The sequence below is a fragment of the Staurois parvus genome, unplaced genomic scaffold, assembly GCF_062004578.1.
Source record: "Staurois parvus isolate SC_StPar_1 unplaced genomic scaffold, SC_StPar_1.0 ptg000769l, whole genome shotgun sequence".
In the NCBI taxonomy this organism is placed as follows: domain Eukaryota; kingdom Metazoa; phylum Chordata; class Amphibia; order Anura; family Ranidae; genus Staurois; species Staurois parvus.
The window spans coordinates 278,148-304,001 of NW_028318565.1; the positions used below are offsets into that span (position 1 = coordinate 278,148).

General features: G+C 46.0%; 3 protein-coding genes across 3 annotated transcripts; 1 reads left to right on the forward strand and 2 right to left on the reverse strand.

Moving 5' to 3' along the window:
- Positions 1 to 2,890: 2,890 nt before the first annotated feature.
- LOC149444835 (histone H2B 1.1-like) lies at positions 2,891 to 3,358 on the reverse strand. The gene has a single exon (XM_089654435.1). It carries the CDS (start codon positions 3,330 to 3,332, stop codon positions 2,952 to 2,954), a length of 381 nt encoding a protein of 126 aa, XP_089510561.1. The 5' UTR covers positions 3,333 to 3,358; the 3' UTR covers positions 2,891 to 2,951.
- Positions 3,359 to 3,625: 267 nt separating this feature from the next.
- On the forward strand, positions 3,626 to 4,099 carry LOC149444836 (histone H2A type 1). Its single transcript, XM_089654436.1, has one exon. It carries the CDS (start codon positions 3,649 to 3,651, stop codon positions 4,039 to 4,041), a length of 393 nt encoding a protein of 130 aa, XP_089510562.1. The 5' UTR covers positions 3,626 to 3,648; the 3' UTR covers positions 4,042 to 4,099.
- A 1,735-nt stretch (positions 4,100 to 5,834) lies between these two features.
- Positions 5,835 to 6,146, reverse strand: LOC149444837 (histone H4). The gene has a single exon (XM_089654449.1). The coding sequence runs from the start codon at positions 6,144 to 6,146 to the stop codon at positions 5,835 to 5,837; it is 312 nt and encodes a 103-aa protein (XP_089510575.1).
- Between the last annotated feature and the right edge of the window lie 19,708 nt (positions 6,147 to 25,854).

Genomic DNA, 25,854 nt, shown 5'->3' on the forward strand with positions numbered 1-25,854 from the left:
CTTCGATTCGCTCATCTCTATTTACTATATATTTTTTATAGTTGAAAGTATTTTTTTTTTTTCAAAATTTGGGGTCTTTTTTTTTTATAGCACAACAGATAAAAAGTGCACAGGTGATCAAATACCACCAAAAGAAAGCTCTATTTGTGTGAAAAAAGGACGCACATTTTGTTTGGGTACAGCATTGCATGACCGCGCAATTACCAGTTGAAATAGTGCAGCGCCACATTACAAAAAGAGGCGTGGTCAGGAAGGGGGGTAAGTCCTCAGGATGACAAAAAATGTAATCCATCGTCAATAACGGCATCCAGTGATGTCCTGATGATGCCGACTTGCCAAAATTGAAAAAAAGAAAACTACGCCCGCCCACCTGTCCGCACCCGCCGAGCACTTTTTACATCTGAGCAGCAACTGTCAGACCTGTCTTACTGCAAACAATTGGGAAAAGCAGGCGGGGATGTCACCGCTAGCTACTTTTTTTTGGTTTGTTTTAATTTTGGTGAGTCGGCATCCTTGTGACAACGCTGGTCCCCGTGATTGACAATAAATTACAATGATGGGGCGATTTTTAATTGTTGTTCTAAATTATTAATAAAGGACTTGTTAAAATTTGTTTTGTTTAAATTAGAGACATTTTTAAAAAGATTGGTCTATTTTATTTTACTGCATTTAACCCTTTCATGAATGGGTAGATGTACAAGAACCCCTTACTCATTCACAAATAATCAAGGTGACCCCTTATTTAAATGGCCACCCTGATAACAAGCTCCCTTTGCCCGCAGTCCCCCACATCCACCGGGCCAATGTTTTGGGGAAGGTCCTTGTTCCTCCCTCCCTTCCAGCCCTGTGCTCAGATCAAAGGTCTGGTAAGAACTTAGGGGGGACACCACTTTTTTTTTGAGGGGAGGGGTTCCACTTAAAATACCTACAAAGCCTAAACATTTTTTTTTTTTATATTACTGTGGAGTGCCTCCTTACCTTCCTACCAGACCTAAAGGGTCTGGTAAGACTTAGGGGGGGACCCCACGCTTTTTATTTATTTTTTTAATAAAAATTTAATCCAAACAACATTTCAGTCCTGCTGCAGCAGGTTCTATACATTTCACAGATGTGCAGCTTTGCGGGTAAAGGGACCCCCAGGCATGATATTTAAAGTAATTTTTATTTGTTTACGTTAAACAATGAAAACTGACTGCCCCTTTAAAACTGTACTTTTTGAAAAAAATGTTTTCATTGATTCATGTCTCCATACCCCTTTTATGGACCAAAACGTACATGTAAATTCAAAAGTGCCCATTTTGAAGGCTTATAAGTGAGTCCCATAAACTTGCATTGAGCTTATAGTTCGTCGTCGAACATTTATTTGGTTCGACTACAAACCGAACACAGGGGTGTTTGGCCCATTACAATTAACTTCTGTTACACAAGACAACAGCTCTTCTCAGAGCCACCCACATCTCCAAACACAGTTTTCTAAACCTCCTCTTTATCAACTGATTCAGTCTCAGAGAGGAAAATCAGGAGATAGGAAAAAGGAGAAAATCAGTAACCGACCATAGTAGATGTATGGCGTGGCTCTTCCCCCAAGTCGATCATCCTCAAGTTATGTTGTTGCAAAATCTAAAATAACTGACTTTTTTGTATGCGTTATTATAAACTATGTATACCATTGTTTCATTTAAATTATAATATAGTATACATGTTAATTATGACAATTATACATTAATAATAGAAAATGCTTTCAGTGTGAGACTCTGGGGAAATGACATCTTATTCCAGGGACTGATCTTATCCGCCTTCCTTTAGTTGTGATGAGTTTCTCCTGAATATCTGAGATCGTTCAATATATACCGAACAACGATCCTCCCGACTGAGGGAACAGATCTCATCACCTCCTTCACACTCCACGTAGAAAAAAAGATGTTTTACTATCTGAAGGAAACGTCTATAACTGTCATTGGATCAACTTTCTAATTGCTTCATTCAAACCTCCCGCCGGAATTCTATGTGACGTCACAGACAATCCGCCCTCTTACCGCCAAGTCCGATACGGAGAACCGACCGCATCCATTTACCGGTTTATCTGGGAAGATCGATCAACCCTTCCATTCATTCCAGGCTCTATCAGCCAAAAATCGTAACATAGCAAATATTCATATAAAGCGCATTTATTAAGATGTTTTTGTATTAGCACTCAAAACCCTCATAATACAAAATCCGACAATATATATAAAACAAGAGCCAATGTTTGCCCAGCTGATGGTCCGAGTCGTGTCTTCCTACGATGTAAGTTGGGTGGATGATGGTGTATATATGTCCCATAGTTAGACTCCCAGGAATGTATGACAAAAGGGAGACAAATGACAGGGATGTGTGTCAGTAATAACTGGAAGCAGATGAGCCCTAAACTAGTCCAAGTGTGTCCAGAAGTCCCCATCCTGACAATGTCACCCCTCCCCCAGCAGCATCCCCCTGTATACACGTCTCCAGACATGAGCCTGCTGATGGGGCGGTTTATTTTCCGGCTCCCACTAGCAGACAATATTTAATGTACAATTGAGAACCTTTACATCTCCAAGAAGGAAAACATCAGAAATTCCGGAATAAGGGGAATGTGGGGCTCGGACGGATTTCTTGTACCTAGAATACATCTTCAGATTTATACCTTCCAATCAGAAGGTACAACAATGATCGATGTCATGACCCATGGAAGGCCGGCCATACATTGTACAACATTCCTGTAGATTCCAATAAACCAGGTGCCCCCTCCAATGTGTATCCAATGAGGGAGGCCCTTGTACTACAGAATGACGAATGTCCACTGTAAGTGTGACGTGTGTGGGACCTCTAGCGGCAATACAATGTGATGACAGCTCAGTGATTGGAATGGTGGGCGGCTCTTAGAAGAGCCTTTGTGTCCTTGTTGGGATGATGGGGCCCCGGCGGGGGGATTACTTGGCGCTGGTGTACTTGGTGACGGCCTTGGTGCCCTCGGAGACGGCGTGCTTGGCCAGCTCTCCGGGCAGGAGGAGGCGGACGGCGGTCTGGATCTCCCGGGAGGTGATGGTGGAGCGCTTGTTGTAATGAGCCAGGCGCGAAGCTTCGCCGGCGATGCGCTCGAAGATGTCATTGACGAAGGAGTTCATGATGCTCATGGCCTTGGACGAGATGCCGGTGTCGGGGTGGACCTGCTTGAGCACCTTGTACACGTAGATGGCATAACTCTCCTTCCTAGTCTTCCTCCGCTTCTTGCCGTCCTTCTTCTGGCTCTTAGTCACGGCTTTCTTGGAGCCCTTCTTGGGCGCCGGCGCAGACTTGGCTGGTTCAGGCATGATCAGGGTTCACCACTGCTTGGCTGGCTGCGGGGAAAGTGTGCTGGAGCCGCCCTCATGTGCTGCTTTTATAGGCGGCCTATGCAAATGAGCTTCATCCCTCCTCACTCTTCTATTTGAGGACTCGGTCATGTGATGGAAAATGACGTCATGCTTTCTTTCCTCGAGTACAGATTGGTGTAGAAACAAGTCTTACCACAATTAGTTGAATTCAAAAGCAACCAATCCCAGCGTGTGACGTCAGAGCATGGAGTGTATAAAGGAGAGGAAGCGGCTGCTGGGCCCTATCTGTGTGTGATTCGTCAGTCATCCAATCATGTCTGGTCGCGGCAAACAAGGAGGCAAGACTCGGGCTAAGGCCAAGACCCGATCGTCCCGAGCTGGTCTGCAGTTCCCCGTCGGTCGTGTTCACCGTCTCCTCCGGAAGGGCAACTATGCCGAGCGGGTCGGGGCCGGAGCTCCCGTCTATCTGGCCGCCGTCCTGGAGTATCTGACGGCTGAGATCCTGGAGCTGGCCGGCAACGCCGCCCGAGACAACAAGAAGACCCGCATCATCCCCCGACACCTCCAGCTGGCTGTCCGCAACGACGAGGAGCTCAACAAGCTGCTGGGCGGCGTCACCATCGCCCAGGGAGGAGTCCTGCCCAACATCCAGGCCGTGCTGCTGCCCAAGAAGACCGAGAGCCACAAGGCCGCCAAGAGCAAGTAATCCCCCCACAGGATTCCCTTCTATCCGCCAACACAACGGCTCTTCTCAGAGCCCCCCACATCTCCATACAAAGGGCGGACATACGGCTTCTATGGACACCAATCCCACACTCCTCTCTATCTCCCGGGGAGGTGATAGGACACCAAGTCCTGGGGAGGGATGACCCCCCTCAAGTCTAATATCCTGCCATCACGTGATTGGACAATCCTCATCCCTCCATATATGTAGAGGACATTATAAATGTTACTATTATTATTATACAGTATTTATAAAGCGCCAACAGTTCGCTCAGCGCTGTACATTACAATGGGGGACAGAACATGTGACAGAACAATACCAATACAATGTGATACTCGAGGGCCCTGCTCTTTCGAGTTTACAATCTAGGAGGGAGTGGATGGTGGCACAGGAGGAGATAGCTGTGGGGGATGGAGTGGTAGGAAGAGTGTCATCATTATGATGACAATTATGAAGGTTCATACAATTAATAATACAAATGATTTCAGTGTGAGATTCCAGGAAATGGACATCGGAGTCCGGGGACTGATCTCCACCTTTCACTTGTGAGGAGTTTCTCCTGAAGATCTGAGATCGTTCAATATATACCGAACAACGATCCTCCCAACTGAGGGAACAGATCTCATCAAACTCCGAGAAGAAACAAATGTTTTATTATCTGAAGGAATCGCCCAGAACTGTCTGTTGGCTCCACTTTGGAATTCAGCTTTCCCTCTCATAATACAAAAGCCGGATACATTTCTATGGATTTATCGTAAGGAGAACATTACTGGCTGATGAAGGAACCGCCCACAGCTGTGATTGGCTCAGAGTTCAAACTGTCATCAAATTCTTTCCGCCGGAATTGTGTAGATCGTTACAAATATTCCGCCCGATTATACCGCCAAATCCGAGCCGGAGAACAAAGGAGACCATCAGATGAGACATTTATCCGAGAAATATCATCGCTCTCATTCCAAGTAGATGTATTGATTAGTCAGGAATGTCTGCAGATGGATGTCGGTGATTACTGAGTCATGTCAGTCCTTGTTCTGTTATCTCTGTCCCCAGGATCCTCTATATCCAATGTGTTTGCGGACTAAATCACAATGACTAGAAATGGATTCTGATGATTACTTCCATATATTGTCTTGTATCCATTCTCAGAATCCAGTATTCCCCTCCCCCAACATACAGAAAATGAATGACATACATATGATGGGAATAAAATATTGTACGAATTTTAGCAGATCTGTATACGATCATGTCAATGACCGATATGTATTTGTCCTACAGACATGTAGCCTTTACAGATCCCCCCCCCCCCCCATATCGCTTCCAGAATATTACGAAATGTGAAAGGTCTGGTAGAAATCCTAAATATGTACAATGAATCGATAAATGACATGTATTCGGGGCTCGGATTGGCCACAATCCTTACAAGCGCATTGCGATCACCGACATGTTTATGTCACTCAGACCTTAGAATGCAAAATCCGGCATTCCGAACCAGATCCATCGCGATTACTGGTGTCACACTATAATCAGGTGATTGGACAGATTAATTGGTTGATTTGCAGAATTATATCTCTATACATGACGTCATCCTGTTATATAGAATGACTAACGGATAGTTTAATCACCCCTCCCTCCCTTACTGGAATGAGCGGCAATTCTTCTCCCCCCAGGAGGAGCAGATAGAACCCTGGAGATCATCAATCAATAGCCCTTTGTATGAGAAGGTGGGCGGCCCTGAGAAGGGCCTTTGTGACGATCAAGGGAGCGGTTGTGAGGATTTATCCTCCGAATCCGTAGAGAGTGCGTCCCTGTCGTTTGAGAGCATAGACGACATCCATGGCGGTGACGGTCTTCCTCTTGGCGTGCTCGGTGTAGGTGACGGCATCGCGGATGACATTCTCCAGGAAGACTTTCAGCACTCCGCGGGTCTCCTCATAGATGAGGCCGGAGATGCGCTTGACTCCCCCTCTGCGGGCCAAACGGCGGATGGCGGGTTTGGTGATGCCCTGGATGTTGTCCCGGAGCACCTTCCTGTGGCGCTTGGCGCCGCCTTTCCCCAGACCCTTCCCTCCTTTACCGCGACCAGACATGACGATTCTTCTCCGCTGCAAAGACCAATTGAGCTCTGCGCCGTGCCCGCCTTCCTTTTATACAGCTGGCGGACCTGATGGGAACCTTCCTGGGAAGAGGCGGAGTCACACTCATTCTTTACACACAATATAATTGGATTCATTTAGAAGCTTTCTCCACGGTTCGCACTTTTCAGATCTCTTAATGACAATAGAAATCCATCTCCAGGAGAGAAATCTCTTCATTCTTCTCAATGGTTTTCTATTTCTTACTCGGAGATTACACAGAAACATTCATCTTTCACATTTCAGAACACAAACCATCATCACCAGTTACTTTTCTTTATAATAATGTCAAATGTATAAAATATTACTGTGAAAAGGAAAACTTATACTGATAATCCACGTGTCTGTTTATAAATCCAGCGGACCTGATGGGAGATTGAAGAAAATGGGCGGGGCCACAGCAATGCATTCCTCTGCAGAGAATATCACTTAGAAACTTGTACACATTTTACTGATTTCTAGTTACAACGAAGAAACCGATTTGGTTCTTCAGACGTTATATTATTTCTACCGATTCATTGTACATATGTATCTGGCAGTGTCATGATCACTACTTATTTCTACCAGTCATTTCACATTTCGTATTATCAATATTCTGAATGTGATATGTGGGGGGGGGGGGTCAGTGACTGCTACATGGCTAAAAGAGAGACAAACACACATCGGTCATTGTGACATGATCGTATACAGATCTGATATTGCAATGTACAATTCTTTATAGAAATGTTTCACACGATTCAGTAATCATCAGAATACATTTGTAGACATTCCTGACTAATCGATAAATCTGCTTGGAATGAAAGTGTTGGTGATTGTTCGCCGATAAATGTCTCATCTGATGATCTCCTTTGTTCTCCGGCTCGGATTTGGCGGTATAATCGGGCGGAATATTTCTCTGGAACGATCTACACAATTCCGGCGGGCAGAATTCGGATTCTGAGCCAATCACAGATGTGGGCGTTGTCTCCATCAGCCAGTAATGTTTGTCTGACGAGAAGTCCATAGAAATGTATCCGGAGATCTCGGTGTCGATGTTTCTAGTGCAGGAAGTGTTTTCTTGTTCTGTAGACTTTTCATTGATCTCTTCTCTACAACTAAATCAACAGACTAATAACTAGATCTTGTCGGGTTTTGTATTCTGAGGGATTGGAGGGAAAACATAAATATTAATAAATGTTCTTTATATGAATATTTGCAATATGCTTATAATGATTTTTGGCTGATCGCAGAGCCTGGAATGAATGGAAGGGTTGATCGATCTTCCCAGATAAACCGGTAAATGGATGCGGTCGGTTCTCCGTATCGGTTTTGGCGGTAAGAGGGCGGATTGTCTGTGATTTCACAGAATTCCGGCGGGAGATTTGAATGAAGCAATTAGAAAGTTATAATAATATAAAGTTATATGTATAATAATAAAGTTGAGCCAATGACAGTTATAGACGTTTCCTTCAGATAGTAAAATATCTTTTTTTTCTACGTGGAGTGTGAAGGAGGTGATGAGATCTGTTCCTTTCAGTTGGGAGGATCGTTATTTGGTAAATATTGAACGGAGTAAACAGGAGAAACTCATCACAACTAAAGGAAGGCGGATAAGATCAGTCCCTGGAATAAGATGTCATTTTCCCAGAGTCTCACACTGAAAGCATTTTCTATTATTTTCTATTAGTAATGTATAATTGTCATCATAATTAAAATATATAATATTAATATATATAATACATCCTCTGGAACTCACTACCCCAATCCATCAGACTTTCACCTACCCTCCACACCTTTAGGCATAGCCTGAAAACCCATCTCTTCAGGGAAGCCTACCCCGCCCTCACTTAATTTCAGATCTCCTCCACTCTTCCTACCACTCCATCCCCCACAGCCACCTCCTCCATTACCACTATCCCCTCCCTCCTAGATTGTAAGCTCCAAGGAGCAGGGCCCTCGAAACCTTGTGTATTGCACTGTATTGTTGCTGTACTGTCTCCCATTGTAATGTACATCACTGAGCAAACTGTTGGCGCTATATAATTACTGTATAATAATAATTATAAAATAATTATAAAATTGTTGCTGCAACGCCCTGCTCCGGGTCCCGCAGATCGAAGGAAGCAGCAACCGCCCCCGCTGGCACAAAGAGGGTTAGCCGCCACCGGCCCCGAGTGGGGAAGCCACCGCTGCCACATCTCCTCCCCACCGTGCTCCTCTCAATCGTGCCTCTGAAACGTACATCCCTGAGCCCCGCTCCATCTGACGGAGGAGCCCACCAACTCCTAGCCCATTCCGGACATGGGCCTGCACCACCTACCGACGCCGGCCTACACCACCTCCCGACATCGGGCCCTCAACACCTTCTGACTCCAGGCCCTCAACACCTTCATCCCTCATCACCTCCCGAAGCTTTGCACTCAACGCCTCACGATGCTGGGCCTCCAGCAACCCCAACTCCGGGCCTACAACACCTCCAATCACCGCGTTCCACGGCTCGTCCAGCCGCCACACCACTGTGCCCACCAACGCCGTGCCACAAAACCCGCAGATGCTGGCCTTCAGCACCCACAGACTGCAACCAGCCAGCTGCGGCCCCAACCGCCCACCACTCCCACTCCCTTCCTATGATTGGACTCTGTTGAACTCTGACATGGCATAACGGTCTCTCCCCATCCTCATGTCCTGACTGAAACCTCCCTCCTCTCCGACTCGATCAGCATTCTGCCCACCCTAGCATGCCAGCAAACACAAATGCTCCTGCGCTTGGGGATGGACTCGATGCAGGCTACAACCACATTAAGAATGTCCTGGAACATGCACACCTTGCTGCCCTCAAATGGACCGGGGGAATCCAAATGTACTGAATGGGGAAAGAACAAAGAGAGGGCGCACAGGCCTAGTGCATTACCATAAAAAATAAAGTAGGTGTTGTACTCACAAACGACAATATAGTCAAGGCACATCATAAAAGAACAGCTGGGTCAACACCGCGCTGAGTAACAGTCCGTAATAGGGAGTTTAGACATCCAAAAGTCTGACGCGTTTTGAGGACTTGCCTCTTCCTCAGAGCCAACTGACCAAATGTCTGCTCCCTCTTTTATATGCTCACTACTAGTTAAACCAAAGGTCACATAGGCCATCCTGGACACTCCCCTGTGCAGGTGGAGGAGTCACAGGGGCAATCGACATAGTGTAAGTAAACACAAAAGGTCTATAAAAATATACACTCCACCATAGGTGACTCCACCTCCCCTGCTGCCCTCTCCTATGGAGGCCTCGTCTGGACCACCCAGACCGAGCGGGCACAGAGGCGGAGGGGTCGGTATGCTCCTACCAGCGCTGAGCACCTTCCAGGTCCTCTCCAACCCCCCCTCCCTATCCTTCTCCTCCTTCGAGGCCCACTGCATCCGACTCTTCTCTCCCACCCCCCTAAGGATTGCGGTAATCTAACGCCTCCTGGTGCCGCATCCCCCTTCCTAGATGACTTTGCCGCCTGGCTTCCCTTCTTCCTCTTCTCCGAGCTACCGACCATCATCCTAGGCGACTTCAATATCCCGATCAACACCAACAGCCTGGAGACTTCCCAACTCCTCCTTCTAACCTCCTCCTTCGTGCTCACACAGCACACACAGTCCTCCACCCACTCCAATGGAAACACCCTGGACCTAGTTTTCTCCCACCTCTGCACCCCCCACGACTTCACTAACCCCCCTTCCCCCTCTCTGACAACCACCTCCTCACATTCTCTATCTCCCCATCCCTCAACTCCCCCCCCCCCCCAAAGCATCTAACCATCACCCACAACCTCCGCAATCTGAACCCGACCCATCTCCACTCGGCAGCTGACCGTCTGTATGACAGTATCCTCCCTCTGTAATGCCCTGACCTGGCCACCACTGCATACAACGACTCACTGTCAGCTGCCCTTGACTCCCTGGCACCCCTAACCACACATACCATTAGACCCCGACCGCTTCAACCCTGGCAAAACGACCACACAAAATGCCTCAAATGACGCAGTCGCGTGCTGGAACACTTATGGCGCAAAACCAGATCCCCTCACGCGTTCTCCCTCTATAAAGCCGCCTATCTCGCCTACACCACCTCCCTCCACGCCACCAAGCAAGCCTATTTCATAACCCTTATCAACACCCTCTCCACCTGTCCTCGTCAGCTCTTTTCCACTTTCAAATCCCTGCTCTCTCCCCCGCCACCTCCACCCAGCACCTCACTCACCACCCACGAGATTGCCAATCACTTCCAAAGCAAGATTGACGCAATCCGTAAAGACATTGTCAACTCACAATCCACCTCTCCACCCAGCCTCCCGCCCTCCTCCAACCCCTCAACCCTCCCCCTACCTCATAGCTGCACTACCCCCCACTATACCTAATGCCCTGCACACCATCACCTCCCCAACACTCCGCTCCTTCAGTCCAACTACCCTTGAGAAGGTCTCTAAGGTCTTCACTGAAACCCTCCTCACCACCTGCCCTCTGGACCCTATCCCCTCAAAGCTCCTCCAGTCACCCCCCCCCCTCCCCTCCATCATTCGCTCCCTCACCAACATCTTCAATCTCTCCCTCTCTACTGGCACCTTCCCCCTCCCCTCTAAAGCACACACACATCACCCTCCCTCGACCCCACTAACCTTAACAACCTTAGACCCATCTCCCTGCTGCCTTTCACCTCCAAGCTCCTTGAGCGCCTGGCCTACAATCGCCTAAGCGCCCACCTCACTGATAACAACCTCCTTGACCCCCTACAGTCTGGCTTCCGTCCCCTGCACTCCATCGAAACCACCCTACTTAAAATCACCAATGACCTGCTAACCGCCAAAGCCAATGGCCACTATTCTATCCTCCTGCTCCTCAACCTCTCTGCGGCCTTTGACACTGTTGACCACCCTCTCCTCCTTGCCAAACTGCACTCCCTTGGCATCAGGGACTCTGCTCTCTCCTGGTTCTCTTCCTACCTTTCCCAATGCTCCTTCAGCATCACCTACAACACTACCACCTCCCCCTCCCTCCCCCTCTCTGTCGGGGTCCCCGAAGGCTCTGTCCTCGGGCCCCTCCTTTTCTCCATCTATACCTCCTCCCTTGGCAAACTTATTAACTCCCATGGTTTCAATTATCACCTCTATGCCGACGACACCCAAATTTACCTCTCCACCCCCCACCTCACTCTCTGCCCGCATCGCCCACCTCCTAAACGAGTGTAGTGACTTTTGGGGGACTATTTATTAAGAAATGATATTTTTCCAAAATTGTGAATCCTAGCTGACTGTTATGGGTTAACATTCTTGGTTGAAATTCAAATGACCTTCTAGGAAGTTACAAAAACCAGTGAGTGGAAGAAACTTGTTTAAAAGACAATGAGACAAACACTACTATTTGAATTTCTACAGGTGATCAAACAAGAGTACCAGAAAAAGACAATGGTGGGATCTGATTCTGGTTATTCTAAGACCTTGTGAAAGTGTATCATAAACAGGTACCATTGTCTATGGGAAGCTAGGAGATACTTTGATAGCAGGAAACTTAATTAGAGGTGGTCAAACACCACTGTTTGGACTTCTGCAGGTGAACATATACAAGGTCTGGAAGTGACAATAGGGGAGCCAAACCTGATTGTCTGAAAGCTCACACAAAACCTTGAAAAGTGTGATGAACAAACCTTCTCCTTGAAATGTGACAATATGCTATTGTACCAAGGTTTAAATTCCAGGCCAGTCTATTTACTACACAATAGGGTAAATAAATAAAAGTTTTTCCCAGTCATGTGAACCTTGAGGTGAGAGCTGGGACATTGAAAATTTAATACCAACACTTTGTATCAAGGGAAAATATCTTTAAGAAGGTTAGGTATTGCATACCATTCAATTAAGTGTGAAATGATGAAGAATAAGATGATTTATGACTTGGTGTCAATTGTACATTTCCAAAGAAATCAGCTATCTCAAAACAGTTTTTTTTTTTTTTTTTTTTTTTTTTTAAACAAAACTTTATTTGAATTTTTCAAATTACATAAACTCAGCGGATGAAACACTCCAAAGATGCTTCTTGGCAACAAAGTAACCTTTTTTTTTTTTTTTAACAGTACTGATAGATTGACCAATATGAGCAATACAAGATTTTGCATAGAAAACTGATCAGAAAGATTCACGATATGTCAGCAGTTAGAACCTCTGAACAGAAGCTCTGAAGGCAAATGAGACGAAAGATGGGAGGCATTATAAGTCAGTATAGAGTGTAGGGAATGTGTAATGGTAAGCTATGATATATATCCAAAGATAAGAAGGCCAGGCAATACCACTGAACTTTGAATGAAAACTGGGGTGCTTAGAGTATGTCAGTTATCATGCGTAAGACATGAATGTTGAAGTAGGAAAGAAGCGTATGTAGAGGAGATAATCAAAGAAGAAGGATCAGGGAGATAGGTAGATCTATTCAGAAGGAGAAAAAGGTTGAGAAGGAAGCTAGTATGGAGAAAAGATGGAGAAAAAGATGGAGAAAAAGAAAAAAAAAAGAAAGAGGTGGGAAAATGATGTTGGAACGGGCCAGAGGATCCCCTCCCAAGAAGTCGTTAAGAATATTTGGTAATGAGCCAAGCGCTGTGGTTTGAGAGAAAAATAGAAAAATAGAGCTAGAGGCGACTCCCTGTAACAAAAAGTGATATACGTGTTGTGAGCCCTCGCTGATTAAGGGTGGGGGGGAGAAGTTATAAAAGAATGTGCGATGAAGATGAAGTATAAAGAAAATGATAAAGGAAGTAGATGAAAGGAAATGTGGCTTGGTTGCCTAGGTTGGCTAGAAGCGGTGTGAGAGCAGCAACAAACGAGTATTGTAAATGTTTTAGATATAGTCATGCACACCTTAAATCCTCATAAAGCAAAACAATAAGTCCGGGTTTACTGGATCATGTTTCCAGATTGGGGCATCACAGAAGAGCCATGAAGGAAAAACTGAAGCTCGGTGGTTGGAAAGGATTTTTGAACATAGAGTCTCCATTTTCGATTATATTGGTCCTCACTGTGCTGGAGGGATGAGGTGAGGAAGTTAAGCTGGTCCAAACGAAGAAGTGCATTAAGAGCTGACTTGACATCCGAAATATTAGGAGGACTGTTGGAGACCCACTTTTTCAATATTTCTCTCCTCGCGACCATCAGGCAAGAGGACAGCCACGGTTTTGTGGCTCGGAGAATGGCAAGCTGAAGTGGATGAGCCCCTGTGGAGACTGATTCCAAGTTGCCGAAGAGAAGAGGTAAAGGGTCCCTTGGTATTTGTAGAGAAGTGATGAAGGCGATATAGCTGAGTAGTTGGGACCAAAAAGTAGATATTAGTTGGCAATCCCAAAATCTGTGTTTTAGCGAAGGTTTATAGTGTCCACACAAAGGGCAAGTAGAGACCGAGGGATTCCTACGGACATATAGGCATGGCATATAGGCATGGTGCATTAACTTTAATTGTTGCTCCCACCAGAACTCATTGGAGTTGAAGGCACAGGTATTGTTGAAACCAGTGAGGATTTGATCCATTGAGAGTGTATTGTCAAAGTCTCTGATCCAAGGAGAAGTAGGAGTGGAGGCCTCTAGAGGGTGCACATAGTGTAGGTTTAATGGTCCATAAATGTGGGATATCTTGTATTTCCGATTTCTAACTAAGATATCTATGAATGAGGAACGGAAGCGACTAGATTTAACCAATGTTATCTTGTTCACATAATTACAAACTTGCAAAACATACAGAAAATGATGAGGCGGTAGATTGAAAGAAGTTGAAATCTGAGAAAAAGATAAAGGAAAGCCAGAGGCCGTATCGTATAATTGGCTAACTAGTTTGAGGTCCCTTTCCAACCATAGATCATAAGCTGCGTGTTGTTGAGGGACAGAAAAAGCAGGATTATGATGTATGGGGAGGAAACGGGAAACCCATGGGGATACGCCTAATTTACGTCTGATCTCCCTCCATGTGATAAGGGTATCACGGATGAGTGGATTATATTTTAAGTGTGGAGGGAGTGAGTTAGGGTTTGAATGTAAAAGGGCTGCAAGATCGAAAGGATGGGCCATGGCAGATTCTATTTGCAGATTAGAATAGTTGGAGGATTTGGTCAGCCAATCTATACACACCCGTAAGATGCATGAGAGATTATATACTCTGATATTTGGAAGACCAATTCCCCCCTCACATCTAGGCAGATATAGCTTATGCAGGGCAATGCGTGACCGACGTCCTTTCCAAATAAATGTAGAGAGCGCTTTGTTTAGTCTAAGAATGTCCGTATGCTTAAGTAGTAGAGGGATGGTCTGAAGAGGGTATAACAATTTCGGGAAGCTCACCATCTTGAAGAGGTGGGCTCTCCCTACAAGTGACAGTGGTAACTCTTTCCATACCTCTAGTTCGCCTATAATTTTTTGAATTGTTGGTGAAAAATTGAGCAAGTAGAGGGAAGAGGCAAGTTTTCCAATTTTGATTCCTAAGTATGTAATATGATGAGGAGCAATTTTGAAATGAGAATTATGAGCCCATGAGGGAGTGCGTGCATGGAATAAGGGAAGGACTTCGCTTTTCGTGAAGTTAATACGAAGACCCGAACAGTGCCTGAAGGCTGTGAAAATATCCTGTATATAAGGCAGGTCATGAGTTGGGTTGGCAGTGAAAATTAAAATGTCATCGGCAAACAAGGCTAAACGTAGATCTTGTTGAGCTATTTGGACTCCATGCAGCTGTGAGTGGAACAGAAGGAAGCGGGCTAAGGGTTCTAGGGCCAAATTGAAGAGCAAGGGGGATAAGGGGCACCCTTGTCTTGTTCCTTTATGCAGTTTAATAGGGGTAGATGTGTGTCCTGCAGCAACCACCTGTGCTGTAGGAGCTGAGTACATAGCTTGGACTACATGAGTGAAAGGGCCTGAGAAGCCAAATCTATGTAAAACCATCTGCAGCCACTGAAAGTTAACATTATCGAAGGCCTTTTCAGCATCAAGAGAGATTATCGCTAGATCTAGGTGAGGATTGATTTTAGCATGATTTAACACTGCTAGTACTTTGCGGATGTTTGAGGCAGCAGAGCGTCCTTGTATGAAGCCCGCTTGAGAGGGATGAATGATGGAAGGTAAAACAATAGCTAAACGATTTGCGATAATTTTCAATAGAATTTTGGCATCTAAATTTAGAAGGGAGATCGGCCTATAGGAACCTGGGTCAGACGGATCTTTGTCTTTCTTTGCTATCAATTTTATATGTGCCTGAAAGGCAGACGGAAGATAGGCACCCCTTTCTTGTATAGAGCAGTAAACTGATTGCAGGGTAGGAGAAAGGGTTGTAACCATGAGTTTATAGAACTCAGAAGTGTATCCGTCTGGGCCAGGGGCTTTACCATTAGCTAGAGTTTTTATAGCGGATTGAATATCGGATTGAGATATAGGAGCATTAAGAGATTGGAGTGCTACGAGATCGATTTGAGGAAGAGCAATGCCGTCTAGAAAAGACAAAGCCTTTGATTGGTCAATAGGGTCAGGGCCATATAGTTTAGTGTAGAAACTTTCCAATATGGAAACAATTTCTTCAGGGGAGTGTTTCAATATACCCTGAGAGTCTTTGAGGGAGGTAAATTGTGTAGGAGTAAACGGTTTACGGCACAAGTGAGCCAGGAGTCTGCCCGGCTTGTTGCCAAACTTATGATACTGTAAGTCGAGATGTGATTGGTGCATGGATTCTTGTGCTGATGCCCATGTTTCGAATTGGTGTTTTGCCTCTAGCCATGCTTTCCTATGTTCATGTGTGTTGGAGTCAGCCAAATTTTTTTGCGTCTGTCGGAGTCGGTTACTAGCTTCTGTGTATTTTAGAGCGACCTTTTTCTTATACGCAGATGTAAAGGCGATGATTTTACCACGTAAAACCGCCTTTCCTGTTTCCCAAAATAGGTTAGGATTGGATAAGTGAGCTGCATTGGTGATCTGGAAGTCTGCCCAAGTATCTTGGAGTTGACGTAACACCTCCTGGTTATTTGCTAAGAAAGAAGGAAAGCGCCACGTTTTGTGAGATTGTGTGTTGTGGAGATAGTTGAGGGTTATGGATATGGGAGAATGGTCCGAAATAACTATGTCATGTATATCTGAGGAAGATGCGTATTGCAAAGCAATAGAATTGCAAAAAAAATAGTCTATTCTGGAAAGCGAATGGTGCACCGGAGAAAAGAAGGTGAATTCCTTCCCATCTGGGTGGGCTAAACGCCAAATGTCTGTTAGTTGCATTGCTTCCGCAAATGTAGACAGTAGTGTGAGTGTTGATTGGGACTCCGCAAGTGGGCGGTGATTGTGTTCTAGTGATTTTGACTTATCTTCATAGGCATTCATAAGTGAGTTGAAGTCCCCTCCGACTACTAAAGGTAGATGTATGTAGGCGGACAGCTTTGATGACAGGTCCTGAAAAAACTGTTTTGACGGTGAGTTTGGAGCATAAATATTGGTGAGGACCAATGATTGAGAGCCTACTTTGAGGTGTACCGCTAGGAATCTGCCTGCCTCATCAGTGTTTACCGAGATTATGTCAGGTGCAAGCTTTTTGTGTATCAGAATGAGCACACCTGCTTTATTATTGAGTGAGGGAGAACCTATAACGTGTCCTACCCAAAGTTTCTTCATACGAACAAAGTCAGATTGGCCTAAATGTGTTTCTTGGAGTAGTGCTACATCTGCTCTAAGTCGGCGGAGATGGCGGAGAATAGCCATTCGTTTATGAGGTGATCTTAAGCCCTTGACATTCCAAGAATAAATACGAATCATTAGGTCACATGATATGAGGTGAATACAGAGGTAGTGGACTTACAGTTTTGTAGGGTGGAGCCAGCACTCCGCCCATTACCGCCCAATCTCTGATGAAGTATGGTCGACTCCCAAGGAAGGGGTGATTCTCCAGAAAAATGTAAGGAAAGAGAGCAGAAGAAGGGAGAAAGAGAGTGGAACATGGTGGCCCAACCGGGGCCTATCAGAAGAGCAAAACAAACAAAAAACCATAACAGTGTATTGGACTTCACATAAATCTGCATGCTGTCCCTGTACTGCGACCAACGTGTCCGGGAAATAGCAGAGTAGTGATCTGCAGCAGTGACTCATTGGAGTTGTTGAGAGGGCAGGGGAGCATGACCCCCGTGCCTAAATGGCATCGCCAAAGGGAGAAGAGGCTCAACAAATCGAATGACCAGAGCGGAACTGTGGTCGAGGCAAGGCACAGAAAAGGGATGACACAGTCAGTATATGTATATGCTATCAAGCAAAATGAGAGGAAAGTACCACAGGACCAACTAAATTATTGCTTTCTAACAACTGGTATAGCTATCTGTGGACTGAAGATGATAGCTAAAGGCACAAGAAAATTAAATTCAGTTAAACAAGGCAGGTGGTCCAAGTCGTGGGGTAAACCGTATAGCGCCTGAGAGAGTGCGCCAGCTCAGGATTGGCGAGATTTAGAGGGAGCAAAGTTAGTACGTGGGCGTTTCGGTGGATCTTTGCGAGGGCTTCGCTGATCTCTAGGGCCCGAGTTGCGAGGGTGAGGAGACGGCACACCATCCGTAGCCATCAAAGAATCTTGTAAATATTGAGCGGCTTCTTCAGGGTGGATGAAAGACTTTGTATCGCCAGAAGGTGTAGTAAAGCGGAGAGTAGCCGGATAAGCCAAGGTGAATTTGTAGCCCCTTTGGTGGAGCGTGGCACATATTTCCTGAAAGGCCTTACGTTTGCGGGATACTTCTTGTGAGTAATCGGCAAATAGGAGTAATTTGTGACCGTCTACTTGTAGGGATCGAGAATTGCGGAAGGAAGTAAGAATAGCCACTCGATCAGCGTAGTTGAGATACTTGACTATCACCGATCGCGGTGTACGGCGGTCATTCGAAGGCGGCCCCAGGCGATGAGCTCTCTCGACCTGACACAAAGTGGTTAGACCTAGAGCTGAGGGTATACGTGTGGAGCATAATTCTGGAAGCACCCCGGTGGAAAACGATTCTGGAAGGCCCACTATGCTCAGATTATTTCTGCGTGAGCGATTTTCTAAATCATCCAGCTTGTCTAGGATGGATTGGTGTGTACAATTGGTTTGAAGTGCACCTGAGCACAGCGAGTGAACATCGTCCTCCAAATCTGACAGACGCTGTTCCACTTCAGTTAAACGTTTACTATGATCACTTATGTCTTTTCTGATCTGTTCAATGCCTGTGGCTACTGCATGATCCACAGCTTGTGTGATTGTGGGCAGTAGAATGGCAGCAACTGCTTGTGCAATCTAGTCATATATTTCTGTGGGACTACAGGTGCCAGGAGTAGAGGTCAGGGCTGGTATAGTATTATCACTGTGTGCTGGGAGGGTGTGTACATCTGCACCAGCGTGTGTAACAGCCTCTGTGCCTGTGTCCATTGAGATATTATGGGCAGCGGCCATCTTGGCTGCAGGAGGGGGAGAGCCGCATCCCTCTCCCCTCGTGGTGGGACCTGAGCTCTGCGGATTCGGCAGGAGGAATCGCTCCATGCCGAAGGGACCGAGGATCGTGCGGGGGGGCCAGTGGGGAGCTCCTGAAGCAGCTGACAGGAGTCCCCTGCGCAGAATTCCGGCTTTATATGCGGGGATCCCGGGAGCCGCGGGTCTCACCTCCTCACAGCATCAGCGCCGGAACCGGAAGTCCAAAAACAGTTTAAATATCAGGGAAATGAGAAACTAAATGTATGTATATCTTTCTATGGTCCTTATGCAAGAATTAGTATTGAAATCAACTATACTTGGATAAGACATATATATTTGATACCTAAAGACATTTTGGTTTCAATCAAAGCATGAGTCATCATTAAAACACAAATATCTTTGGAAGCCTGACTGTCCCCAGTGGACAGGTGAGAAATATCTCTAAGTAAGCACACTTCTCGACCAGCCAATCAACAAGCCTGTTGGGAGGGTCCTTTGAAACAAAGGATTGTATGGTATAAAAAGGCCATACACCTCACACTTAAAGAATCTGAAAATCTACAATCTGAAACTCCTGCTAAAACTTCTGAACCTCTGAACTTCTACACTTCTTCTATGATACTTCTGATCTACTTTACTCATAATAACTACACTCTACTCTAAACACTACAATCCAGACTGCACTATCCCTCACTTGCTACCTGCGGCCATTTTGCTGAAGGAATCCAGCTGCCATTTTGTCTTGAGGACCATTTGAAGGCCCAACTGCATCCCACTGGGGAGGCCTCAAAATCAAGGTTCTAGGAGTGGTGAGACTGCTAGGATATTGTATTTTATTTGATATTTCCAATTTTCCAAAGACTTATAGCATTTGTATATTGTTTTAGGAATATTAAGATTATATACATAATTATCACTAAAAATTATTTGATTTGGTATTGAGAGTATATATTACATATTTAACTGATTGGTAGTTTTGTTGTAGTGCAATTTATCAGAGATACTTTTATTTTTTCTCTATGGCCACGAGAAATTTGAAATAATTTCTGAAGCACTGTAAGGTTACAACTTATGCCTAAATTTGATTTTTCCTCTATTTACTATTATCTATAATCATATATTGTTGGATCATATAGAAATTAGCCTGTCATATTTTTGATTGTATATACAAGTATACATTTATCACCAGTCTTTTGCATTTTAATTAATATATATATATATATATATATATATATACACATACACACACACATATATATATATATATATATATATACACATATATATATACATACACATATATATATACACACACACACACACATTTTGTACATAAATACATTTCTTTATCAAAAAGGCAATTTTTTTTATATATGGTACAAAATCATACTGGCTAAAAGGTCTCAAGGTATATTATTAAGTGGTGGTCAAATTATTAAGGTGGCCGAATTATTGGTTCATTAAACTTTTGCCCTATTTTAACGGCTGGAGGAACTGCAATATTTTGTTTAAGGGAAAGGACACCGCCCTACGTATTTAGAATAAATTATTACATAAACCACCACAGGACAACATATCAGACTGGATGTTGCTCCATTTCCTCAAACTTAACCTATCCAAAACCGAGCTCCTGGTCTCCCCCCCCTATCCTCTCCATCACTACTAACAAAGCCACCACCATCTCTCCCACACGCCAAAGTCCTGGGTGTCACCCTGGACTCTCAACTCTCCTTCCTACCCCACATCCAACTGCTATCGAGATCTTGCAGGCTCCACCTCCGCAACATCTCCAAGATATGCACATTCCTCACCCCAGACACCACCAAACAACTCGTACACTCCCTCATCATCTCACGCCTGGACTACTGCAATTCCCTTCTCACTGGCCTACCCAAACAAACGCTATCCCCACTCCAGTCGATCCTAAACTCAGCGGCTAGACTCATCCACCTCACCAACTGCTCCACCTCTGCCTCCCCCCTCTGCCAATCCCTTCACTGGCTCCCGATTGCCCAACGCATCAAATTAAAACTGCTACCCCTGACCTACAAAGCCATTCACAACGCCGCCCCAAACTACATAACTGAGCTGATACCCAAATTGTTATTATTATTATTATACAGTATTTATAAAGCGCCAATAGTTCGCTCAGCGCTGTACATTACAAAGGGGGACAGAACATGTGACAGAACAATACCAATACAATGCAAAACATGAGGGGATTGAGGGCCCTGCTCTTTCGAGCTTACAATCTAGGAGGGAGGAAATGGTGGCACAGGAGGAGATAGCTGTGGGGAATGGAGTGGTAGGAAGAGTGGAGGAGGTCTGCAAGTTAGCAGGGGGTGGGGTAGGCTTCCCTGAAGAGATGGGTTTTCAGGGGGCTTCTAAAGGAGAGGAGAGTAGGTGATAATCTGATGGGTTGGGGCAGGAAGTTCCAGAGGATGGGTGAAACCCTGGAGAAGTCCTGGAGGTGGGCATGGGAGGAGGAGACCAGGGAACTAAAGAGAAGGAGGTCTTGTGAGGAGCGGAGTGTGCGTGCTGGGTGGTACTTGGATATTAGGTCAGGGATGTAGTTCGGGGCAGTATGGTGGACAGCTTTGTACGTCAGTGTTAGGATTTTGAATTTGATCCGTTGCGCAATCGGAAGCCAGTGAAGGGATTGGCAGAGGGGGGTGGCAGAAACGGAGCTCTTGGAAAGGTGAATGAGTCTGGCAGCCGTATTCAGGATTGATTGAAGTGGGGATAGCCAGTGGCGAGGCAGGCCAGTGAGGAGGGAGTTGCAGTGGTCAAGTCGTGATATGATGAGGGAGTGGATGAGCTGTTTAGTGGTTTCTGGGGTTAGGAACGTGTGTATTTTGGCTATGTTGCGGAGGTGGAGTCTGCACGAGTTTGTTAAAGATTGGACTTGAGGCTGGGAGGATAGGTTGGAGTCCAGAATGACACCAAGTACTCTGGCCTGCAGGGCGGGTTTGATATTGGCGTTGTTGGATGTGATGGAGAAGTCAATGGTGGGTGGGGTTCGGGCTGGGGGGAAGACAAGAAACTCGGTTTTGGAGAGATTCAGTTTAAGGAAGTGGAGCGACATCCAATCTGATATGTCGCTCAGTAGGTGTGTGATTCGGGCAGAGACCGAGGGGGTGAGGTGGGGGGTTGAGAGATAGATTTTTGTGTTGTCGGCATAGAGGTGGTAGTTGAAGCCATGAGAGTGTATGAGTTGGCCAAGGGAGAAGGTTTAGATGGAGAAGAGAAGGGGCCCCAGGACGGAGCCTTGAGGGACCCCAACAGAGAGGGGGAGCGAGGGAGAGGTGGTAGCATTATAGGTAATGCTGAAAGAGCGTTGTGACAGGTAGGATGAGAGCCAGGAGAGAGCAGAATCTCTGAGGCCGAGGGAGTGTAGTTTTTTGAGGAGGAGGGGGTGGTCGACAGTGTCGAAGGCCACAGAGAGGTCAATGAGTAGGAGCACTGAATAGTGGCCATTAGCAGGTCGTTGGAGAGTTTGAGTAAGGAAGTTTCGGTGGAGTGTAGGGGACAGAAACCGGACTGTAGGAGATCGAGGAGGTTGTTGTCGTTGAGGTGAGAGCTTATGCAGGTGTAGACTAGGCGCTCGAGGAGTTTAGATGCAAATGGGAGCAGGGAGATGGGTCTGCGGTTGTTCGGGTCATTGGGGTCAAGGGAGGGCTTTTTAAGTATGGGAGTGATGTGTGCATGTTTCAGAGGGGAAGGGAAAGTGCCGGAGGAGAGGGAGAGATTGAAGATGTGGGTGAGGGAGCGTAGAATGGAGGGGGAGGGAGGTCGTAGGAGTTGTGAGGGGATAGGGTCAAGGGGGCAGGTGGTGAGGCGAGCATCAGAGAGGATCTTGGAGACTTCCTCGATGGTAGTAAGGTCAAAGGTGCGGAGTGTTGGGGGGGCTTCAGTATGAGGAATGTAGGGTGGGGTGGAAGTGGGGGTCAGAGCCCTGGTGGGGCCGTGGGAGAAGGGTGATGAGGGGATAGTTGAGTGAGGGGGAACGGGGTTGGAGGGAGTTTGAGCAGCGACAAAGTCCCTGCGGGTTATGTCGAGGGAGAGGGGTGATGAGGGGGTAGCTGTGTGAGAGGGGACAGGTTGAGAGAGCGTGTGAGTTGCAGCGATGTCCTTGCGAATTGTGTCAATCTTGTTTTTGAAGTGATTGGCAATCTCAAGGGCAGTGAGTGCGGTGCTGGGTGGAGGTGGGGGTGGCAAGAGTAGAGAGTTGAAGGTGGAGAAGAGTTGGCAAGGATTGGAGGAGAGGGCCTTGATGAGGGTCAGGAAGTAGGCTTGTTTGGCTGCATGGAGGGAGGAGGTATAGGTGTGGAAGGCAGATTTGTAGCGGGTGAAGGCTTGTTGGGATTTGGTTTTGCGCCATAGTCGCTCCAGGGCACGACTATGTCGTTTGAGGGTTTTGGTGTGATCAGTCTGCTAGGGCTGGAGCGGTCGGGGTCTGATGTTGCGTGTGGTTAAAGGCGCTAGTGAGTCAAGGGCTGTTGACAGCACGTTGTTGTAGGCAGTCATAGCCAAGTCGGGGCAGGACAGGGGGAGGATGCTGTTGTGGAGTTGGAGGGGGGCAGGGTTAAGGTTGCGGAGGTTACTGCTGGTAGTAGTTTGATATTTGGAGAGGTAGGCATTGGAGGACGAGGAGATAGAGAAGGTAATCAGGTTGTGGTCAGAGAGAGGGAAGGGGGTGTTAGTGAGGTTGTGGGGAGCGCAGCAGTTGGAGAAGACAAGATCAAGGATATTACCGTCGGAGTGGGTGGTGGATGATATGCACTGTGCAAGTGCAAAGGAGGAAGTTAAGTGGAGGAGATGGGATGTGTCCGGGTTGTTGAAATCCCCAAGGATGATGGTGGGTAGCTCAGAGGAGAGGAAGAAGGGTAGCCAGGAGGAAAAGTCATCCAGGAAGCGGGATATGGATCCAGGAGGCCGGTATATCACAGCAATCTTCAGGGGGGTTGGGGAGAATAGTCGGACGCAGTGGGCCTCGAAGGAGGAGAAGGATAGGGAGGGGGGTTTGGGATGACTCAGAAGGTGCTCTGCGGTGACAAGAGCAGACCAACCCCACCACCTCTAAGACCGTTAGGCCTGGGTGAGTGGGTCCAGGTGAGACCTCCGTAGGAGAGTGCAGCAGGGGAGGTAGATTCAGTGGCCCGGATCCAGGTTTCCGTAATCGCCAGTAGGTTGAGGGAGTGGGTGGCGTGGATGGCGGTAAGCTTATTGCACACCGATCGGGTGTTCAGGAGTGCACATGAAAATGGGGGGGAGATTTTAGGGAGCAGGGGGACAGATACTAAGTTGCGGGGGTTGCGGCAGGACGTGGAGGCGGGAGGGTGTTGTGCGGGTGAGGGAGGTGGTGGAGGGCCAGGATTTGGGGAGATGTCCCCAGCGGTTAGGAGGAGAAGGGTGAGAAAGTTGGCATTGGAGTGGGATGTGCAGGAGCGTGAGAAACTACTAGTGGAGATGTTGGGAGAGTGGAGAAATAGGAGGAGGTGGTGGGTGCCGTAGAGGGGTGAAGGAAGCAGTGAGGACACAATATACAATTGTTTGGGAGGGGCAGAGGGATATAGTGAATGGATTTTGGGAACGGAGGAGAGGAAAATGAGAAGAAGGAGTAGAAGAGGCATTTTGGGGAGGTGATGAGAGCAATAGTAGGGAGATGATAGCAATGAGGGGGAGATGTACAAGTTTTGGGGTGGAGCAGAGGGGTAAAGAAATGAGATTTGGGAACAGAGGATAGTAATATGATAAGGAGAAGAGGGGGCATATTATACAAAAGGTAAACAGAGCATACCTTACACATACTACCCTACCTGTGCCCTCCGCTCCTCACAGGACCTCCTACTCTCTAGCTCCCTGGTCTCCTCCTCCCACACCCGATTGCAGGACTTCTCTAGTACTTTCCCCATCCTCTGGAACTCCCTACCCCACTCCATCAGACTGTCACCCACCCTCCTCACCTTCAGGCGCACCCTGAAAACCCTCCTCTTCAGGGAAGCCTACCCCAACCTCACCTAACACCTGAACTCACCTAAGAACCTCCTCCACTCCTCCCACCACTCCATCCCTCACAGCCATCTCCTCCTGTATCACCTTCCCCTCCCTCCTAGATTGTAAGCTCAAAAGAGCAGGGCCCTCGAACCCCTTGTGTACTGTTTTGTTACTGTCTTGTCTCATGTTCTGTCCCCCTTGCTACTGTACAGGGCTGAGCATACCCTTTGGTGCTACATAAACACTGTATAATATTAATAATAATAATTATAACATTTAAATTATAAAAACACATTTAAAAAAAAAGTCAGTTATTTTAGATTTTGTAACAACATAACTTGAGGATAATTGACATGGGGGAAGACACATGCAGCAGGACTTTAAAAACCGGGGTCATTTGTGGGTGTTTGTACCATCCTGGTATTTTAGCACCTCAAGAAATGTGATGGACAGTCAGAAAGTACAGTAAAAGCTGTGTTAATTCCATTATCTATACCATAGTTTGTAGTCGCTATAACTTTCACACAAATAAATTAATATACACCTATTGGGATTTTTTTTTAACCAAAAACATTTAGCAGAATTCATTTTGGCCTAAATGTATGACAACATTTGAGTTTTTGGGATATTTTCTCATTTCTGTTATAAAAAATATCTTTTTTTTTTTTTTCAATTATTTTTGGTTTATAGTGCCAAAAATAAAAAGCACACAGGTGATCAAATACCACCAAAAGAAAGCTCTATTTGTGTGAAAAAAAAGGACGTAAATTGAATTTATGTACCATATTGTATGACCACGCAATTGTCAGTTATACTAGCGCAGCGCTGTATAGCAAACAAATGGTGTAAATTGCACTATCTATACCATAGTTTGTAGATGCTATAACTTTCACACAAAAGCATTCAATATACACTTATTGGGATTTTTTTTTTTTTTACCAAAAACATGTAGCAGAATATGTTTTGGCCTAAATGTATGATTAACATTGAGTTTACTATATATTTTTTATAGCAGAAAGTAGAAAATATTGTTTTTCTTCAAATTGTCCTGTCTTTTTTTGTTTATAGTGCAAAAAATAAAAAGCGCGCAGGTGATTAAATTAGACTGAAAGAAAGTTCTGTTTGTGTGAAAAAAAGGACATACATTTGTTTGGGTACAGCATTGCATGACTGTGCAATTATCAATTGAAATAGTGCAGCACCAAATAGCAAAAAGAGGCCTGGTCATT